Below are 20926 nucleotides of genomic sequence, written 5' to 3' on the forward strand. Positions count from 1 at the left end.
ATCATTTTGATATCATGGACGGTCAGTCCTTGCATCCATGGCCCTGTCTATGAACTTGAGAGTGGATTACATTTCTCCAGCCCCATCCTTCAGCTTTTTGCCAAAACAGTGGCAGGGTGGCCACTTTGTTATTGTTTGATTCACAGATTACCCCTTTTAATAGTAACAGTTATGTAATGAATGTGTTCTTTATTAAATACTGTGTGTACTTTTTACCTAGTCACACATTGATGCACTTGACAACATGAAATAAAACGATAAAGATAATGAGTTCATGCTTCTTCATCAGTTTAATACGTTTGCATAATGTCTATGATCGTGTAGACAGAAAGGACATACAGTTCATCAAAGTAGACATTATGATAATGAGACAGACCCTATTGGTTCCCTTTAGATAAAACTATTTAATATTCCATGCAGTTAATGTAGATAAGAACATTTCAAAAGACTTAATTCTTCAAGGCCTAATCTAAGTGGCTCTTCTTGTCACACTCAGAGTCATGGCAGCCGCACTTATCAATGTAAATGTAGGACTGCATGATCTTCTTCCCGTCATGGCAGACCATCTCCACCTTCCTCTCACTGGTAGACATCTCCTGACAGCAGGAGCAGGAGTGCATCAAGGTGTTTTTCTCTGCAGAGTACCTGGCAAACAGGACACACAAACACCACTGTTAGAAACAGTACCACAAGTATTCTGGACGTAGGTCAACTCCCATTGAATTCTCACCCTTCAATCCAATTCCCCACTTACACATTTCTGCAAGACCCAAATGCATGTTGAGTTTGTTTCTGTGTGCTTTCTTTGGCGTGTGTGGTGTGTGTTCTTATTTAGAGTTTGTACTCACATAGAAGATGTTCCACAGGATCCCCCACAGGCTGAGATTTCCACCGGCACAGTAGACTTGCAGTTATTCACCTCTAGGTAGGTGGTGGTGTTCTTCACATCACAGTGACCTCGTAAAGCACCTGTGTAGGTAGACAGAGTTAAGGAGGACATTTTAAAGTGGTGAGTTTCTTATGTTCATAAGAGGTCAGGTTCATAAGAGGTTCATAAGAGGTTCATAAGAGGTCAGGTTCATAAGAGGTCAGGTTCATAAGAGGTCAGGTTCATAAGAGGTTCATAAGAGGTCAGGTTCATAAGAGGTCAGGTTCATAAGAGGTCAGGTTCATAAGAGGTTCATAAGAGGTTCATAAGAGGTCAGGTTCATAAGAGGTCAGGTTCATAAGAGGTCAGGTTCATAAGAGGTTATGTTCATAAGAGGTCAGGTTCATAAGAGGTCAGGTTCATAAGAGGTCAGGTTCATAAGAGGTCATGTTTGACTAGTAGACCTGATGTATAAACAAAAAATACAACTTCACACAAATCATGAATATTTAGAAATGAATCAGTCTGTTGTTTTAACTTACAGGTTGTGCAACATCCATTTGCATCAGTTTTCTCAGTTCCCTGTCAAAAAGAATAGTGTACAGCTCAATTTGGACATGACTAGTTACAGTCTATTGAGCTAGAGAACACAGTATAGATGTTATAATGGAAAACTATGATCATCTATGAATATGTTACTCGGGTGTAAATTCAATATAACCTACAAGTTACTATCAAATGAAGCAACCAGTATATTTAGGTATAGTTACTTTACTTCAAACAAACACATTCAAGCAGTTTCCTCATCTACTTACAGGGACGCAGTCCTCTGGACGGAACACTGGGCATTTCAATTTGGATTCCACAACGATGAACTGGTTGTTTGTCTTTGTGCATTCATACTTCACACAGCGGTCACTAGGGGGCGACCAAAGCTTCCCAAGCTGTCAAGTAGAAAAAAATGAACGTTGGTAAATTAATACCGTACGTTATAGAAACTTCAATAAATAAGCATTGATAAATCATCTATAAACTTTTCAGAAATAAGTACTTTGTTATTTGAAAATGTTAACAAGCATTACAATTCTTAAGCATTTACACCTTTAACATTTATGATAATTTATGATGCATTTATGAATATTTGTAAGCATTTATATGTTCTCATTAGTGATGTCATTCGTCCCTTTGAGATATCACAAAGATATCTGATATTAAAAATAATCTAATTGGGTTGCATGATCTCATCCATGTCACCTGAATGATGTGAGATGTGGCATCTGGGAGAACTACAACACATTCCTTCTGGACACACGTTCCACAACATTTCTCAGGTCCAACTTCATACTCATAACCCTGGAGGAGAGTCAACATGGTGACATCATTAGTGGATTTCCTTCACCTGGATTATTATACTGTATAGCCAACCATGTCAAATGTTTCACTTATGTTTAACCGAGTCTGCCATTATCCCGAGTACAGTACCGTTGGGCAGGTGGTGACACAGTTGATTTGGGCACACTCAACAACATACAGCTTGGAGACTGGATCCTTATTAGGGCCACACTTGCACTCCTCACAGGTGCCTTTGGGAACATTTTCACCAAGCTGGAGAGTGCAAGCAAGAGTTAGTATCATGCACTGAAGCAGAAATTAAGCTTGGGGCCACAGTGGCTCTCAGGATTACTTAAAGGGGCAATCTGTGATTGGTACATCAATATTTAGGTTAATTTTATACAAAATGTACAAATTATTTACTGTAATAGTGCTCTAGAGTTATATAAAAAAAAGTGTTACTTCTCACCGTGTATTCGGTATTATTGTGGACACAAACAGGTTTGGGCACTGAGAGAAGACACAATACAAGGGTCAGACAATGGTTGAGACATAACAGTTGTTGAACGGTTAAGTTAGTCACAATTCCTGCACCATGTTACCATCACGACACCTGCACCATGTTACCATCACGACACCTGCACCATGTTACCATCACGACACCTGCACCATGTTACCATCACGACACCTGCACCATGTTACCATCACGACACCTGCACCATGTTACCATCACGACACCTGCACCATGTTACCATCACGACACCTGCACCATGTTACCATCACGACACCTGCACCATGTTACCATCACGACACCTGCACCATGTTACCATCACGACACCTGCACCATGTTACCATCACGACACCTGCACCATGTTACCATCACGACACCTGCACCATGTTACCATCACGACACCTGCACCATGTTACCATCACGACACCTGCACCATGTTACCATCACGACACCTGCACCATGTTACCATCAATAATTATAATTATAATTATCAATAATTAACCTATATTTATTGTAATTTTTTATGAGTTTATAGTAGTTATAGTAGTTAAGTGTTGAGTTAGCTACAATATGTAATCTATCTCAATTGTTTTTTCGAATAATTTGCACGTCCTTACAACACTGTATATAGACACAATATGACATTTGAAATGTCTTTATTATTTTGGAACTTCTATGAGTGTAATGTTTACTGTTCATTTTTATGGTTAATTTCACTTTTGTCTATTATCTACTTCACTTGCTTTGGCAACGATAACATATGTTTCCAATGCCAATAAAGACCTTAAATTTAATTTAATTGGTGTGACAAAGGCATTTCCTAACACACCTGCTAAATTTCTTTGTTGTTACTTTTAAGGTTGGAATCAACATGCAGTACCTACTGCAGAAAGAGAGGTAAGAAACCATTGGTCCACCTGCTCAGGAACAAGCTACACTATTCACAGTCCGCTGATTATGTCACAGAGTTATGACACATTTATGAACCCTTTATAAAGCATGTTATAGATGCTTTGTAACACATTTATGTAGTGCTTATGAAGGCTTTATGAAGTAGCTAGAGTGAAGACCTGTTTGGTGCTAACATTCCACTTCTTGTACTCCTTGTCATATGCCAAAGATTTAGCAAAAACAGACTTGTACCCAGGTAACCTGGTGGCACGTTAAAGTGCCTCTATCCGATCTAAACTCAAATCCTGTCTCTACTCACCACATGTATTTATCTGACAGCAGTCCACCGTCTCGTTGACCAACACCTCACCGTACTTCTTACAGGTAACAATTTCTTGGGGCGGACATTTCACTGGTTCACACTGGACACTCAGTGTGTCAGCATTACACGTGCACTTCTGGCAGTTACTGTACCAAGTCTCACCAAACTGTGTTGGGACAAAACAAACACTGTTAGCAGAGACTTCAAACTTATTAAGACGAGGCCCCTCAGAGCCTGGTTCCTCTCTTGGTTTATTCCTAGGTTCCTTCCTTCTAGGGAGATGTTCCTAGCTACTGTCTCTCTGCCTCTGCATTGCCTGCTCTTTGAGGTTTTAGGCTGAGTATCTGTAAAGCACTTTGTGACCACTGCTGATGAAAAAAGGGCTTTATCAAAAACATTTGATTGATTGATAATAACAATAGGGCTCCAGCCTTTTCAGGGCTTGGACCACTAACAAGCCCCAACGAAACTAGTAAACTGCTTAAAATAATTGGGGTTCTATACAGAACCTTTTTGTGGGCCGTAATGTGAAGTGAGCTGTTGAACCATTTCTTCTGACAGATTCATTGTGGTATACATCTACATTCTTACCTGTTTGGGTTTTCCATCAGGTCCTGTGCATCCTTGAAGGAGAAAATAAGATCTGAAGTCATATAACGGTGTTACTTTGAGACACAATTAAACAATGTATTCCTCAAACGGTCACATCCTTACCACAGTCACGAACACAGGTGTCAGAGAATGTGTTGAACAAGATGGTACCCTCAGGGCAGAAACAGCCCTCCATGAATGAGTCACATACAACGGCAAGGCTCCTTTGTGCTCCCTGACATGACTGCACATATTTTTCATTGTATCTATGATAAGAAAAAACAATTAATTACAGACTAGAAACGTTGGAATATAATGGAAACCTTTAAGAAAGCATGTACACTAGGTAGTGGTGTAAAATAATGAGATGGGAATGAGATGAGATGAAAATGAGGTGGGAATGAGATGAGAATGAGACTAGAATGAGATGAGATGAAAATGAGGTGGGAATGAGATGAGAATGAGATGAGATGGGAATGAGATGAGATGGGAATGAGATGAGAATGAGATGAGAATGAGATGAGAATGAGAATGAGATGAGATGGGAATGAGATGGGAATGAGATGAGAATGAGATGAGATGGGAATGAGATGAGAATGAGATGAGATGGGAATGAGATGGGAATGAGATGAGAATGAGATGAGATGGGAATGAGATGAGAATGAGATGAGATGGGAATGAGATGAGAATGAGATGGGAATGAGATGAGATGGGAATGAGATGGGAATGAGATGAGAATGAGATGAGATGGGAATGAGATGAGAATGAGATGAGATGGGAATGAGATGAGAATGAGATGGGAATGAGATGAGATGGGAATGAGATGAGAATGAGATGGGAATGAGATGAGATGGGAATGAGATGGGAATGAGATGAGAATGAGATGAGATGGGAATGAGATGAGAATGAGATGGGAATGAGATGAGATGGGAATGAGATGAGAATGAGATGGGAATGAGATGAGATGAGAATGAGATGGGAATGAGATGAGAATGAGATGGGAATGAGATGAGATGGGAATGAGATGAGAATGAGATGGGAATGAGATGAGATGAGAATGAGATGGGAATGAGATGAGAATGAGATGGATACCTTGAATTGCATGTTGGCTGGACAGTAGAGCCACATGCATTATACACTTTGGTCTTAGGGCATGTCAGTTCTGTAATATGGTCAAGATGGAATGAAAGACAAAACAGTAAGTACACAAATTGTAAAATTCTAAATACAATTCAAGTTTTTAGAATTATTTAAAATCTAATTAACATCTTTGATGCATCGCAAATGGGATCCTATTCCCTACTTAGATCACTACTTTTGTCCAGAGCCTGGTCAACAGCAGTGCACTATGTAGGGAATAGGATCCCATTTGGGACACGCCCCTTATTTTATATGGATGTCCTTCCCTACCACATTGTCCTTTAGTTGACTTCCTCCAGTCGATACAGACTCCAGCTGCTGCACACCTCACGGCGTAGGCTTCCAGGCTGGAGCAGCCGATTGAGATATTTGGCATGTGGCAGATATCAAACTGACAGGCCTCGAAGAAGGGTTGTCGTGGGATAACGTCATGGCATTGCTTAAAGACCCTTCCAAAATAAAGAACCCGTTTACGTTATTATATATAGGCCAAAACCCAACCGGGGCATATAACATGTCATGACAGTTTTCCTACAAACATTGATTACTGTATGCCTTACACACTAAATTATTTGTGAAGCATCGTTGAAGTTCTTATGAATATGGCATATTTTATAGGGCATAAACAGTCTGTAAGATAAGTTTGGTTCTAAGTTATGGAACAGCAACTCATGCCTTTACCGGAAGGTTTACAGACTTTTATGTACGCAGTGTCATAGCAACCTCAATCAGATTCCCTTGTCTTTGTAATATAGATGTCTCTTTGTGTTATTACAAGGTCACATGTCTTACGGGCTAAGTATGATGTCACAGATTGATGTCTTTCCTGACGGGCAGGTTGTAGGGGTGGGTGGGGCAGGTGGGGTAGGAGGTTGGCGTTTACAGTAGGGTTTTTTATCATCAGGAATCTTCCATTCATGAGCCATCCCAGGACATGATGGGTCAATCTGTCCATTCGGTAATCTGCAATCGTTTTTCCTGATATTGTCACAGGTACCTTTATAAAGGTAAAATAAATATGGGAATGAGAAATAAACACAACTTCTTTGATGTCAGAAACAGCTGCTCATAACTTTAAGCCTACCTACAGAATATTTTCATTGGTTATGCTATCATTGTAACTGTACAGTGAACTCTTTAATGCCATTGAAATGCAATAACATGCAACAAAATATCATCAAATCACTGCAACTAATGTTCAGTTTACTCACAGAGTACCACAAGCTGTTCTTCTGATTCATACTTAAAGTGTTTTTGGTCAACATAATGTGTGAATCCCAAATGGGACCATATTCCCCCTGGTTAAAAGGAGTGCACTACATTGGGCCCCTATTGTCCCTGGTCAAAAGGAGTGCACTACATTGGGACCCTATTCCCCCTGGTTAAAAGGAGTGCACTACAATGGGACCCTATTCCCCCTGGTTAAAAGGAGTGCACTACAATGGGCACCTATTCCCCCTGGTTGAAAGGAGTGCACTACATTGGGCCCCTATTGTCCCTGGTCAAAAGGAGTGCACTACAATGGGCACCTATTCCCCCTGGTTGAAAGGAGTGCACTACAATGGGACCCTATTCCCCTTGGTTAAAAGGAGTGCACTACAATGGGCACCTATTCCCCCTGGTTGAAAGGAGTGCACTACATTGGGACCCTATTCCCCCTGGTTAAAAGGAGTGCACTACATTGGGACCCTATTCCCCTTGGTTAAAAGGAGTGCACTACAATGGGACCCTATTCCCCTTGGTTAAAAGGAGTGCACTACAATGGGACCCTATTCCCCTTGGTTAAAAGGAGTGCACTACATTGGGACCCTATTCCCCCTGGTTGAAAGGAGTGCACTACAATGGGACCCTACTCCCCCTTGGTTAAAAGGAGTCCACTACAATGGGACCCTACTCCCCCTGGTTAAAAGGAGTGCACTACATTGGGACCCTATTCCCCCTGGTTGAAAGGAGTGCACTACAATGGGACCCTATTCCCCTTGGTTAAAAGGAGTGCACTACAATGGGCACCTATTCCCCCTGGTTGAAAGGAGTGCACTACATTGGGACCCTATTCCCCCTGGTTAAAAGGAGTGCACTACATTGGGACCCTATTCCCCTTGGTTAAAAGGAGTGCACTACAATGGGACCCTATTCCCCTTGGTTAAAAGGAGTGCACTACATTGGAACCCTATTGCCCCTGGTTGAAAGGAGTGCACTACAATGGGACCCTACTCCCCCTTGGTTAAAAGGAGTGCACTACAATGGGACCCTACTCCCCCTGGTTAAAAGGAGTGCATTACATTGGGACCCTATTCCCCCTGGTTAAAAGGAGTGCACTACAATGGGAACCTATTCCCCTGGTTAAAAGGAGTGCACTACAATGGGACCCTATTCCCCCTGGTTAAAAGGAGTGCACTACAATGGGACCCTATTCCCCCTGGTTAAAAGGAGTGCACTACATTGGGACCCTATTCCCCATGGTTAAAAGGAGTGCACTACAATGGGACCCTATTCCCCCTGGTTGAAAGGAGTGCACTACAATGGGACCCTAATCCCCCTGGTTAAAAGGAGTGCACTACAATGGGACCCTATTGCCCCTGGTTAAAAGGAGTGCACTACAATGGGACCCTATTCCCCCTGGTTAAAAGGAGTGCACTACATTGGGACCCTATTCCCCCTGGTTGAAAGGAGTGCACTACATTGGGACCCTATTCCCCCTGGTTGAAAGGAGTGCGCTACAATGGGACCCTACTCCCCCTGGTTAAAAGGAGTGCACTACAATGGGACCCTATTCCCCCTGGTTAAAAGGAGTGCACTACATTGGGACCCTATTCCCCCTGGTTGAAAGGAGTGCACTACATTGGGACCCTATTCCCCCTAGTTGAAAGAAGTGCACTACATTGGGACCCTATTCCCCCTGGTTGAAAGGAGTGCACTACATTGGGACCCTATTCCCCCTGGTTGAAAGGAGTGCACTACATTGGGACCCTATTCCCCCTGGTTGAAAGGAGTGCACTACAATGGGACCCTACTCCCCCTTGGTTAAAAGGAGTGCACTACAATGGGACCCTATTCCCCCTGGTTAAAAGGAGTGCACTACATTGGGACCCTATTCCCCCTGGTTAAAAGGAGTGCAGTACATTGGGACCCTATTCCCTCTGGTTAAAAGGAGTTCACTACATTCGGACCCTATTCCCCCTGGTTAAAAGGAGTGCACTACATTGGGACCCTATTGCCCCTGGTTAAAAGGAGTGCACTACATTGGGACCCTATTCCCCCTGGTTGAAAGGAGTGCATTACATTGGGACCCTATTCCTCCTGGTTGAAAGGAGTGCACTACAATGGGACCCTACTCCCCCTTGGTTAAAAGGAGTGCACTACATTGGGACCCTATTCCCCCTGTTTAAAAGGAGTGCACTACATTGGGACCCTATTCCCCCTGGTTGAAAGGAGTGCACTACATTGTGACCCTATTCCCCCTGGTTGAAAGGAGTGCACTACATTGGGACCCTATTGCCCCTGGTTAAAAGGAGTGCACTACATTGGGACCCTACTCCCCCTGGTTAAAAGGAGTGCACTACAATGGGACCCTATTCCCCCTGGTTAAAAGGTGGTTAAAAGGAGTGCACTACATTGGGCCCCTATTGTCCCTGGTTAAAAGGAGTGCACTACATTGGGACCCTATTCCCCCTGGTTAAAAGGAGTGCACTACATTGGGACCCTATTCCCCCTGGCTGAAAGGAGTGCACTACATTGGGACCCTATTCCCCCTGGTTAAAAGGAGTGCACTACATTGGGACCCTATTCCCCTTGGTTAAAAGGAGTGCACTACATTGGGACCCTATTCCCCCTGGCTGAAAGGAGTGCACTACATTGGGACCCTATTCCCCCTGGTTAAAAGGAGTGCACTACATTGGGACTCTATTCCCCTTGGTTAAAAGGAGTGCACTACAATGGGACCCTATTCCCCTTGGTTAAAAGGAGTGCACTACAATGGGACCCTATTCCCCTTGGTTAAAAGGAGTGCACTACATTGGGACCCTATTCCCCCTGGTTGAAAGGAGTGCACTACAATGGGACCCTATTCCCCCTGGCTGAAAGGAGTGCACTACATTGGGACCCTACTCCCCCTGGTTGAAAGGAGTGCACTACAATGGGACCCTACTCCCCCTTGGTTAAAAGGAGTCCACTACAATGGGACCCTACTCCCCCTGGTTAAAAGGAGTGCACTACATTGGGACCCTATTCCCCCTGGTTAAAAGGAGTGCACTACAATGGGTCCCTATTCCCCTTGGTTAAAAGGAGTGCACTACAATGGGCACCTATTCCCCCTGGTTGAAAGGAGTGCACTACATTGGGACCCTATTCCCCTTGGTTAAAAGGAGTGCACTACATTGGGACCCTATTCCCCCTGGTTGAAAGGAGTGCACTACAATGGGACCCTACTCCCCCTTGGTTAAAAGGAGTGCACTACAATGGGACCCTACTCCCCCTGGTTAAAAGGAGTGCATTACATTGGGACCCTATTCCCCCTGGTTAAAAGGAGTGCACTACAATGGGACCCTATTGCCCCTGGTTAAAAGGAGTGCACTACAATGGGACCCTACTCCCCCTGGTTAAAAGGAGTGCACTACATTGGGACCCTATTCCCCCTGGTTAAAAGGAGTGCACTACAATGGGACCCTATTCCCCCTGGTTAAAAGGAGTGCACTACAATGGGACCCTATTCCCCCTGGTTAAAAGGAGTGCACTACATTGGGACCCTATTCCCCATGGTTGAAAGGAGTGCACTACATTGGGACCCTATTCCCCCTGGTTGAAAGGAGTGCGCTACAATGGGACCCTACTCCCCCTTGGTTAAAAGGAGTGCACTACAATGGTACCCTATTCCCCCTGGTTAAAAGGAGTGCACTACACTGGGAACCTATTCCCCCTGGTTGAAAGGAGTGCACTACATTGGGACCCTATTCCCCCTAGTTGAAAGAAGTGCACTACATTGGGACCCTATTCCCCCTGGTTGAAAGGAGTGCACTACATTGGGACCCTATTCCCCCTGGTTGAAAGGAGTGCACTACATTGGGACCCTATTCCCCCTGGTTAAAAGGAGTGCACTACAATGGGACCCTACTCCCCCTTGGTTAAAAGGAGTGCACTACAATGGGACCCTATTCCCCCTGGTTAAAAGGAGTGCACTACATTGGGACCCTATTCCCCCTGGTTAAAAGGAGTGCACTACATTGGGACCCTATTCCCTCTGGTAAAAAGGAGTGCACTACATTGGGACCCTATTTCCCCCTGGTTAGAAAGAGTGCACTACATTGGGACCCTATTCCCCCTGGTTGAAAGGAGTGCACTACATTGGGACCCTATTCCCCCTGGTTGAAAGGAGTGCACTACATTGGGACCCTATTCTCCCTGGTTGAAAGGAGTGCACTACATTGGGACCCTATTCCCCCTGGTTAAAAGGAGTACACTACAATGGGACCCTACTCCCCCTTGGTTAAAAGGAGTGCACTACAATGGGACCCTATTCCCCCTGGTTAAAAGGAGTGCACTACATTGGGACCCTATTCCCCCTGGTTAAAAGGAGTGCACTACATTGGGACCCTATTGCCCCTGGTTAAAAGGAGTGCACTACATTGGGACCCTACTCCCCCTGGTTAAAAGGAGTGCACTACAATGGGACCCTATTCCCCCTGGTTAAAAGGTGGTTAAAAGGAGTGCACTACATTGGGCCCCTATTGTCCCTGGTTAAAAGGAGTGCACTACATTGGGACCCTATTCCCCCTGGTTAAAAGGAGTTCACTACATTCGAACCCTATTCCCCCTGGTTAAAAGGAGTGCACTACATTGGGACCCTATTCCCCCTGGTTAAAAGGAGTGCACTACAATGGGACCCTATTGCCCCTGGTTAAAAGGAGTGCACTACATTGGGACCCTATTCCCCCTGGTTGAAAGGAGTGCACTACAATGGGACCCTACTCCCCCTGGTTAAAAGGAGTGCACTACATTGGGACCCTATTCCCCCTGGTTAAAACGTGGTTAAAAGGAGTGCACTACATTGGGCCCCTATTGTCCCTGGTTAAAAGGAGTGCACTACATTGGGACCCTATTCCCCCTGGTTAAAAGGAGTTCACTACATTCGAACCCTATTCCCCCTGGTTAAAAGGAGTGCACTACATTGGGACCCTATTCCCCCTGGTTAAAAGGAGTGCACTACAATGGGACCCTATTGCCCCTGGTTAAAAGGAGTGCACTACATTGGGACCCTACTCCCCCTGGTTGAAAGGAGTGCACTACAATGGGACCCTACTCCCCCTGGTTAAAAGGAGTGCACTACATTGGGACCCTATTCCCCCTGGTTAAAACGTGGTTAAAAGGAGTGCACTACATTGGGCCCCTATTGTCCCTGGTTAAAAGGAGTGCACTACATTGGGACCCTATTCCCCCTGGTTAAAAGGAGTGCACTACATTGGGACCCTATTCCCCCTGGTTGAAAGGAGTGCACTACATTGGGACCCTATTCCCCCTGGTTGAAAGGAGTGCACTACATTGGGACCCTATTCCCCCTGGTTAAAAGGAGTGCACTACAATGGGACCCTATTCCCCCTGGTTAAAAGGAGTGCACTACAATGGGACCCTATTGCCCCTGGTTGAAAGGAGTGCACTACAATGGGACCCTATTGCCCTTGGTTAAAAGGAGTGCACTACAATGGGACCCTATTCCCCCTGGTTAAAAGGAGTGCACTACATTGGGCCCCTATTCCCCCTGGTTGAAAGGAGTGCACTACATTGGGACCCTATTCCCCCTGGTTAAAAGGAGTGCACTATATTGGGACCCTATTCCCCCTGGTTAAAAGAAATGCACTACATTGGGACCCTATTCCCCCTGGTTAAAAGGAGTGCACTACAATGGGACCCTATTACCCCTGGTTAAAAGGAGTGCACTACAATGGGACCCTATTGCCCTTCGGCTAAAAGGAGTGCACTACAATGGGACCCTATTCCCCCTGGTTAAAAGGAGTGCACTACATTGGGCCCCTATTCCCCCTGGTTGAAAGGAGTGCACTACATTGGGATAGAAGTATGTCTAGAAGGAGAGAAGATAATTAAAAACATTACGTTTTGAACTTACATTCACATTCGTAGTGATAGCAGCAACCTGATTCGTCATAGACTTTCACTGGTGGGTATCCATTTTCACACACAGGCTTTTCTACAGACTCACAGACCACAAACGTCGTGGTAATTACACCCCTGTGGCAAGTTTGAGTAGTGCAGTTGTCTGTCTTCCAAGTCTCACCATCCTAAAGTTGAAAATGTATGTTTTAGTCCTGAAAGTAAACACACTAAGTACTACACACCACTATAACTACACAACATGATGACTACACAACACTATAACTACACACCGCTATAACTACACAACATGATGACTACACAACACTATAACTACACACCACTATAGCTACACACCACTATAGCTACACACCACTAAGTACTACACACCACTATAACTACACAACACGATGACTACACAACACTATAACTACACAACACTATAACTACACAACACTATAACTACACACTATAACTACACAACACTCTAACTACACAACACTATAACTACACACCGCTATAACTACACACCGCTATAACTACACACCGCTATAACTACACACCACTATAACTACCCACCACTATAACTACACACCGCTATAACTACACACCGCTATAACTACACACCACTATAACTACACAACACTATAACTACACAACACTATAACTACACACCGCTATAACTACACACCACTATAACTACACACCGCTATAACTACACACCACTATAACTACACACCACTATAACTACACACCACTATAACTACACACCACTATAACTACACACTACGTACTACACAACACTATAACTACACACCACTATAACTACACACCACTATAACTACACACCACTACGTACTACACACCGCTATAACTACACACCACTATAACTACACAACACTATAACTACACACCACTATAACTACACACCACTATAACTACACACCACTATAACTACACACCACTATAACTACACAACACTATAACTACACAACACTATAACTACACACCACTATAACTACACACCACTATAACTACACACCACTATAACTACACACCACTATAACTACACACCACTATAACTACACAACACTATAACTACACACTACGTACTACACAACACTATAACTACACAACACTATAACTACACAACACTATAACTACACAACACTATAACTACACAACACTAACTACACACTATAACTACACAACACTATAACTACACAACACTATAACTACACACCACTATAACTACACAACACTAACTACACACTATAACTACACACCACTATAACTACACAACACTATAACTACACACCACTATAACTACACAACACTATAACTACACACTATAACTACACACTACGTACTACACAACACTACAACTACACAACACTATAACTACACAACACTAACTACACACTATAACTACACAACACTATAACTACACAACACTATAACTACACACCACTATAACTACACAACACTAACTACACACTATAACTACACACCACTATAACTACACACCACTATGACTACACAACACTATAACTACACAACACTATAGCTACACAACACTATAACTACACACTACGTACTACACAACACTATAACTACACACCACTATAACTACACACCACTATGACTAAACAACACTATAACTACACACCACTATGACTACACAACACCATAACTACACAACACTATAACTACACAACACTATAACTACACACCACTACGTACTACACAACACTATAACTACACACCACTATAACTACACACCACTATAACTACACACCACTATAACTACACACCACTATAACTACACACCACTATAACTACACACCGCTATAACTACACACCACTATAACTACACACCACTATAACTACACACCACTACGTACTACACAACACTATAACTAAGAAACACAATAATTCAGTTAACTTCATTACCTTTCTTGGTGGATTGACATATTCACAGTCCACGTAAGGTGTAGTCGAGGACGATGTAGATGTTGTAGTATGTGTAGCTTCTGTTGTAGCTGAGACAGTGCTGACTGTAGCCGGGACAGTGCTGACTGTAGCTGGGACAGTGCTGACTGTAGCTGAGACAGTGCTGACTGTAGCTGAGACAGTGTTGACTGTAGCTGGGACAGTGCTGACTGTAGCTGGGACAGTGTTGACTGTAGCTGGGACAGTGCTGACTGTAGCCGGGACAGTGCTGACTGTAGCCGGGACAGTGCTGACTGTAGCCGAGACAGTGTTGACTGTAGCTGGGACAGTGCTGACTGTAGCTGGGACAGTGTTGACTGTAGCTGGGACAGTGCTGACTGTAGCCGGGACAGTGCTGACTGTAGCTGGGACAGTGCTGACTGTAGCCGGGACAGTGCTGACTGTAGCTGGGACAGTGCTGACTGTAGCCGGGACAGTGCTGACTGTAGCCGGGACAGTGCTGACTGTAGCTGGGACTGTAGCTGACTGTAGCTGAGATAGTGTTGACTGTAGCCGAGACAGTGCTGACTGTAGCTGAGACAGTGTTGACTGTAGCCGGGACAGTGCTGACTGTAGCCGGGACAGTGCTGACTGTAGCCGGGACAGTGCTGACTGTAGCTGGGACAGTGCTGACTGTAGCTGACTGTAGCTGAGACAGTGCTGACTGTAGCTGGGACAGTGCTGACTGTAGCTGAGACTGTAGCTGACTGTAGCTGGGACAGTGCTGACTGTAGCCGGGACAGTGCTGACTGTAGCTGGGACAGTGCTGACTGTAGCTGGGACAGTGCTGACTGTAGCTGGGACAGTGCTGACTGTAGCTGGGACAGTGCTGACTGTAGCTGGGACAGTGCTGACTGTAGCCGGGACAGTGCTGACTGTAGCTGGGACAGTGCTGACTGTAGCCGGGACAGTGCTGACTGTAGCTGGGACAGTGCTGACTGTAGCTGGGGTCGTAGAGGGACATGGTCTGGCTTGTTTCTCAACAATACAACTTGAGTTACAGTAGGAGGTGAAACACAAGCCTGCCCCGTCAGTCTCATTATATATCAAGGAACCTAAACAAAAACATATTATTAATAATGAATAGATATTACATGAAGTGTATGAATGCATTATGTAATCAGAATTGATCATTTTAATGAAGGAAACTTACCAGAAGGGAAATGTAGATTTTGTATGTGCAAAAACATAATGTGGTAGGAGTAGTGGTAGTGGTAATGGAGGTGGTAGGGGTAGTGGTAGGGGTAGTGGTAGTGGTAGGGGTAGTGGTAATGGAGGTGGTAGGGGTAGTGGTAGGGGTAGTGGTAGTGGTAGGGGTAGTGGTAGTGGTAATGCTAGGAGTAGTGGTAATGCTAGGGGTAGTGGTAATGCTAGGAGTAGTGGTAGTGGTAGTGGTAGTGGTAGGGGTAGTGGTAGTGGTAATGGTAGGGGTTGTGGTAATGGTAGTGGTAGTGGTAGGGGTAATGGTAGGGGTTGTGGTAATGGTAGTGGTAGTGGTAGGGGTAGGGGTAGGGGTAGGGGTAGGGGTAGGAGTAGTGGTAGGAGTAGGGGTAGGGGTAGGGGTAGGAGTAGTGGTAGGAGTAGTGGTAGGAGTAGGGGTAGGGGTAGTGGTAGGGGTAGTGGTAGGAGTAGTGGTAGTGGTAATGGAGGTGGTAGGGGTAGGGGTTGTGGTAATGGTAGGAGTAGTGGTAGTGGTAATGGTAGGGGTTGTGGTAATGGTAGTGGTAGTGGTAGGGGTAGGGGTAGGGGTAGGGGTAGGGGTAGGGGTAGGAGTAGTATTAGGAGTAGGGGTAGGGGTAGGAGTAGTGGTAGGAGTAGTGGTAGGAGTAGGGGTAGGGGTAGTGGTAGGGGTAGTGGTAGGAGTAGTGGTAGGAGTAGTGGTAGGGGTAGGGGTAGAGGTAGGAGTAGGGGTAGGAGTAGGGGTAGGAGTAGGGGTAGGAGTAGGGGTAGGGGTAGGGGTAATGGAGGTGGTAGGGGTAGGGGTTGTGGTAGGAGTAGTGGTAGGAGTAGTGGTAGGAGTAGTGGTAGGAGTAGGGGTAGGGGTAGGGGTAGGGGTAGTGGTAGGAGTAGGAGTAGGGGTAGGGGTTGTGGTAGTGGTAGTGGTAGGGGTAGGGGTTGTGGTAGTGGTAGTGGTAGTGGTAGTGGTAGTGATAGGGGTTGTGGTGGGGGTAGGGGTAGTGGTAGTGGTAGGGGTTGTGGTAGGAGTAGGAGTAGGGGTAGGGGTAGGGGTAGTGGTAGGAGTAGGAGTAGGGGTAGGGGTTGTGGTAGTGGTAGTGGTAGGGGTAGGGGTTGTGGTAGTGGTAGTGGTAGTGATAGGGGTTGTGGTAGGGGTAGGGGTTGTGGTAGGGGTAGGGGTAGTGGTAGGGGTTGTGGTAGTGGTAGGGGTTGTGGTAGTGGTAGTGGTTGTGGTAGGGGTAGGGGTTGTGGTAGGGGTAGGGGTAGTGGAGGTGGTAGGGGTAATGGTAGGGGTAGGAGTAGTGGTAATGATAGGGGTTGTTGTTGGGGTAATGATAGTGGTTGTTGTTGGGGTAATGATAGGGGTTGTTGTTGGGGTAATGATAGTGGTTGTTGTTGGGGTAATGGTAGGGGTTGTTGCTGGGGTAATGATAGGGGTTGTTGTTGGGGTAATGATAGGGGTTGTTGTTGGGGTAATGATAGTGGTTGTTGTTGGGGTAATGGTAGGGGTTGTTGTTGGGGTAATGGTAGGGGTTGTTGTTGGGGTAATGGTAGGGGTTGTTGTTGGGGTAATGGTAGGGGTTGTTGTTGGGGTAATGATAGGGGTTGTTGTTGGGGTAATGATAGTGGTTGTTGTTGGGGTAATGGTAGGGGTTGTTGCTGGGGTAATGATAGGGGTTGTTGTTGGGGTAATGATAGGGGTTGTTGTTGGGGTAATGATAGTGGTTGTTGTTGGGGTAATGGTAGGGGTTGTTGTTGGGGTAATGGTAGGGGTTGTTGTTGGGGTAATGGTAGGGGTTGTTGTTGGGGTAATGGTAGGGGTTGTTGTTGGGGTAATGGTAGGGTTTGTTGTTGGGGTAATGATAGTGGTTGTTGTTGGGGTAATGGTAGTGGTTGTTGTTGGGGTAATGGTAGGGGTTGTTGTTGGGGTAATGGTAGGGGTTTTTGTTGGGGTAGTGATAGTGGTTGTCGTTGGGGTAATGATAGTGGTTGTTGTTGGGGTAATGATAGGGGTTGTTGTTGGGGTAATGGTAGGGGTTGTTGTTGGGGTAATGGTAGGGGTTTTTGTTGGGGTAGTGATAGTGGTTGTCGTTGGGGTAATGATAGTGGTTGTTGTTGGGGTAGGGGTTGTTGTTGGGGTAATGATAGGGGTTGTCGTTGGGGTAATGATAGTGGTTGTTGTTGGGGTAATGATAGGGGTTGTTGTCAAATTTGAGTTTTGCTTTTGAGTTGCTTGTGTGTATAGTGGATGTGTGACTACAGAGAAGACTGTTGTTATGGTAGATGGTTTGGTGGTGGCTGTTTCCTCAGAGGTAGTCCTCATCTGAGTTGTTGTTGTGGGTGTTGTTGATTCAGGACCAGTCATAACTTCCTCTGTTGTTTCATTTGTTGTTGTTGTTGTTGTTGTTGTGGTTGATGGGCTTTCTGTGGTTGTTGTTGTTGTTGTTGGTGGTGTAATGGTTGTTGTCGGTGTTGTTGGTTTTGTACCAGTTGTAATTACCTCTGTTTTTTCACTTGTTGTTGTTGTTGTCATAGATGTTGTGTTTGTTGTTTTTGGACTTTCTGTGGTTGTTGTTGTTGTTGTTGGTGGTGTAATGGTTGTTGTCGGTGTTGTTGGTTTTGTACCAGTTGTAATTTCCTCTGTTGTTTCACTTGTTGTTGTTGTTGTTGTGGTTGATGGGCTTTCTGTGGTGGTTGTTGTTGTTGGTGTAGTGGTTGTTGTAGGTGTTGTTGATTCAGGACCAGTCGTAACTTCCTCTGTTGTTTCACTTGTTGTGGAATAGGTTGTTGTCTTAGATGTTGTTGTGGTTGATGGGCTTTCTGTTGTTGTTGTTGTCGTTGTTGTTGTTGTGGTTGATGGGCTTTCTGTGGTGGTTGTTATTGTTGTGGTAGTAGGTGTTGTTGATTCTGGACCAGTTGTAACTTCCTCTGTTACTTTTGTTGTTGTGGGTGGAGTTGTTGACATAGTTGTTGTTGTTGGACTTTCTGTTGATGTTGTTGTCGTTGTTGTTGTTGTTGGACTTTCTGTTGATGTTGTGGTTGTTGGACTTTCTGTTGTTGTTGTTGTCGTTGTTGTTGTTGTTGGACTTTCTGTTGATGTTGTGGTTGTTGGACTTTCTGTTGTTGTTGTTGTCGTTGTTGTTGTTGTTGGACTTTCTGTTGTTGTTGTTGTCGTTGTTGTTGTTGTGGTTGTTGGACTTTCTGTTGTTGTTGTTGTTGGGGTAGTGTAGTAGGTGTTGTTGATTCTAGACCAGTTGTAACTTCCTCTGTTACTTTTGTTGTTGTGGATGGAGTTGTTGACATACAGTGGGGCAAAAAGTATTTAGTCAGCCACCAATTGTGCAAGTTCTCCGACTTAAAAAGATGAGAGAGGCCTGTAATTTTCATCATAGGTACACTTCAACTATGACAGACAAAATGAGAAAAAAAAAATAAAGAAAATCACATTGTAGGATTTTTAATTAATTTATTTGCAAATTATGGTGGAAAATAAGTATTTGGTCACCTACAAACAAGCAAGATTTCTGGCTCTCACAGACCTGTAACTTCTTCTTTAAGAGGCTCCTCTGTCCTCCACGCGTTACCTGTATTAATGGCACCTGTTTGAACTTATCAGTATAAAAGACACCTGTCCACAACCTCAAACAGTCACACTCCAAACTCCACTATGGCCAAGACCAAAGAGCTGTCAAAGGACACCAGAAACAAAATTGTAGACCTGCACCCGGCTGGGAAGACTGAATCTGCAATAGGTAAGCAGCTTGGTTTGAAGAAATCAACTGTGGGAGCAATTATTAGGAAATGGAAGACATACAAGACCACTGATAATCTCCCTCGATCTGGGGTCAAAATGATCACAAGAACGGTGAGCAAAAATCCCAGAACCACACGGGGGTTGGGAATGACCTAGTGAATGACCTGCAGAGAGCTGGGACCAAAGTAACAAAGCCTACCATCAGTAACACACTACGCCGCCAGGGACTCAAATCCTGCAGTGCCAGACGTGTCCCCCTGCTTAAGCCAGTACATCTCCAGGCCCGTCTGAAGTTTGCTAGAGAGCATTTGGATGATCCAGAAGAACATTGGGAGAATGTCATATGGTCAGATGAAACCAAAATATAACTTTTTGTAAAAACTCAACTCGTCGTGTTTGGAGGACAAAGAATACTGAGTTGCATCCAAAGAACACCATACCTACTGTGAAGCATGGGGGTGGAAACATCATGCTTTGGGGCTGTTTTTCTGCAAAGGGACCAGGACGACTGATCCGTGTAAAGGACAGAATGAATGGGGCCATGTATCGTGAGATTTTGAGTGAAAACCTCCTTCCATCAGCAAGGGCATTGAAGATGAAACGTGGCTGGGTCTTTCAGCATGACAATGATCCCAAACACACCGCCCGGGCAACGAAGGAGTGGCTTCGTAAGAAGCATTTCAAGGTCCTGGAGTGGCCTAGTCAGTCTCCAGATATCAACCCCATAGAAATTTTTTGGAGGGAGTTGAAAGTCTGTGTTGCCCAGCAACAGCCCCAAAACATCACTGCTCTAGAGGAGATCTGCATGGAAGAATGGGCCAAAATACCAGCAGCGGTGTGTGAAAACCTTGTGAAGACTTACAGAAAACGTTTGACCTCTGTCATTGCCAACAAAGGGTATATAACAAAGTATTGAGATAAACTTTTGTTATTGACCAAATACTTATTTTCCATCATAATTTGCAAATAAATTCTTTAAAAATCCTACAATGTGATTTTCTGGATTTTTTTTCTTCTCATTTTGTCTGTCATAGTTGAAGTGTACCTATGATGAAAATTACAGGCCTCTCTCATCTTTTTAAGTGGGAGAACTTGCACAATTGGTGGCTGACTAAATACTTTTTTGCCCCACTGTAGTTGTGGTTGTTGGACTTTCTGTGGTTGTTGTTGTTGTTGTGGTAGTAGATGTTGTTGATTCTGGACCAGTTGTAACTTCCTCTAATACCTTTGTTGTTGTGGTAGTAGATG

The 20926-nt window shown here is 44.6% G+C and overlaps 1 protein-coding gene across 1 annotated transcript in view; it reads right to left on the reverse strand.

Annotated features, from left to right (window-relative positions):
- Positions 1-271: 271 nt before the first annotated feature.
- The window catches only part of LOC129862930 (mucin-5B-like), a 63010-nt gene continuing 42355 nt past the window's right edge, over positions 272-20926 (reverse strand). The window contains 13 exon segments of the mRNA XM_055935033.1: positions 272-645; positions 849-969; positions 1411-1450; positions 1684-1812; positions 2123-2221; positions 2351-2473; positions 2670-2710; positions 3922-4090; positions 4516-4547; positions 4639-4781; positions 5608-5677; positions 5926-6104; positions 15457-15692. Coding sequence (XP_055791008.1) covers positions 465-645; positions 849-969; positions 1411-1450; positions 1684-1812; positions 2123-2221; positions 2351-2473; positions 2670-2710; positions 3922-4090; positions 4516-4547; positions 4639-4781; positions 5608-5677; positions 5926-6104; positions 15457-15692 — 1563 coding nt within the window. The 3' untranslated portion in view covers positions 272-464.

This window comes from Salvelinus fontinalis, chromosome 9, assembly GCF_029448725.1.
Source record: "Salvelinus fontinalis isolate EN_2023a chromosome 9, ASM2944872v1, whole genome shotgun sequence".
Lineage (NCBI taxonomy): Eukaryota > Metazoa > Chordata > Actinopteri > Salmoniformes > Salmonidae > Salvelinus > Salvelinus fontinalis.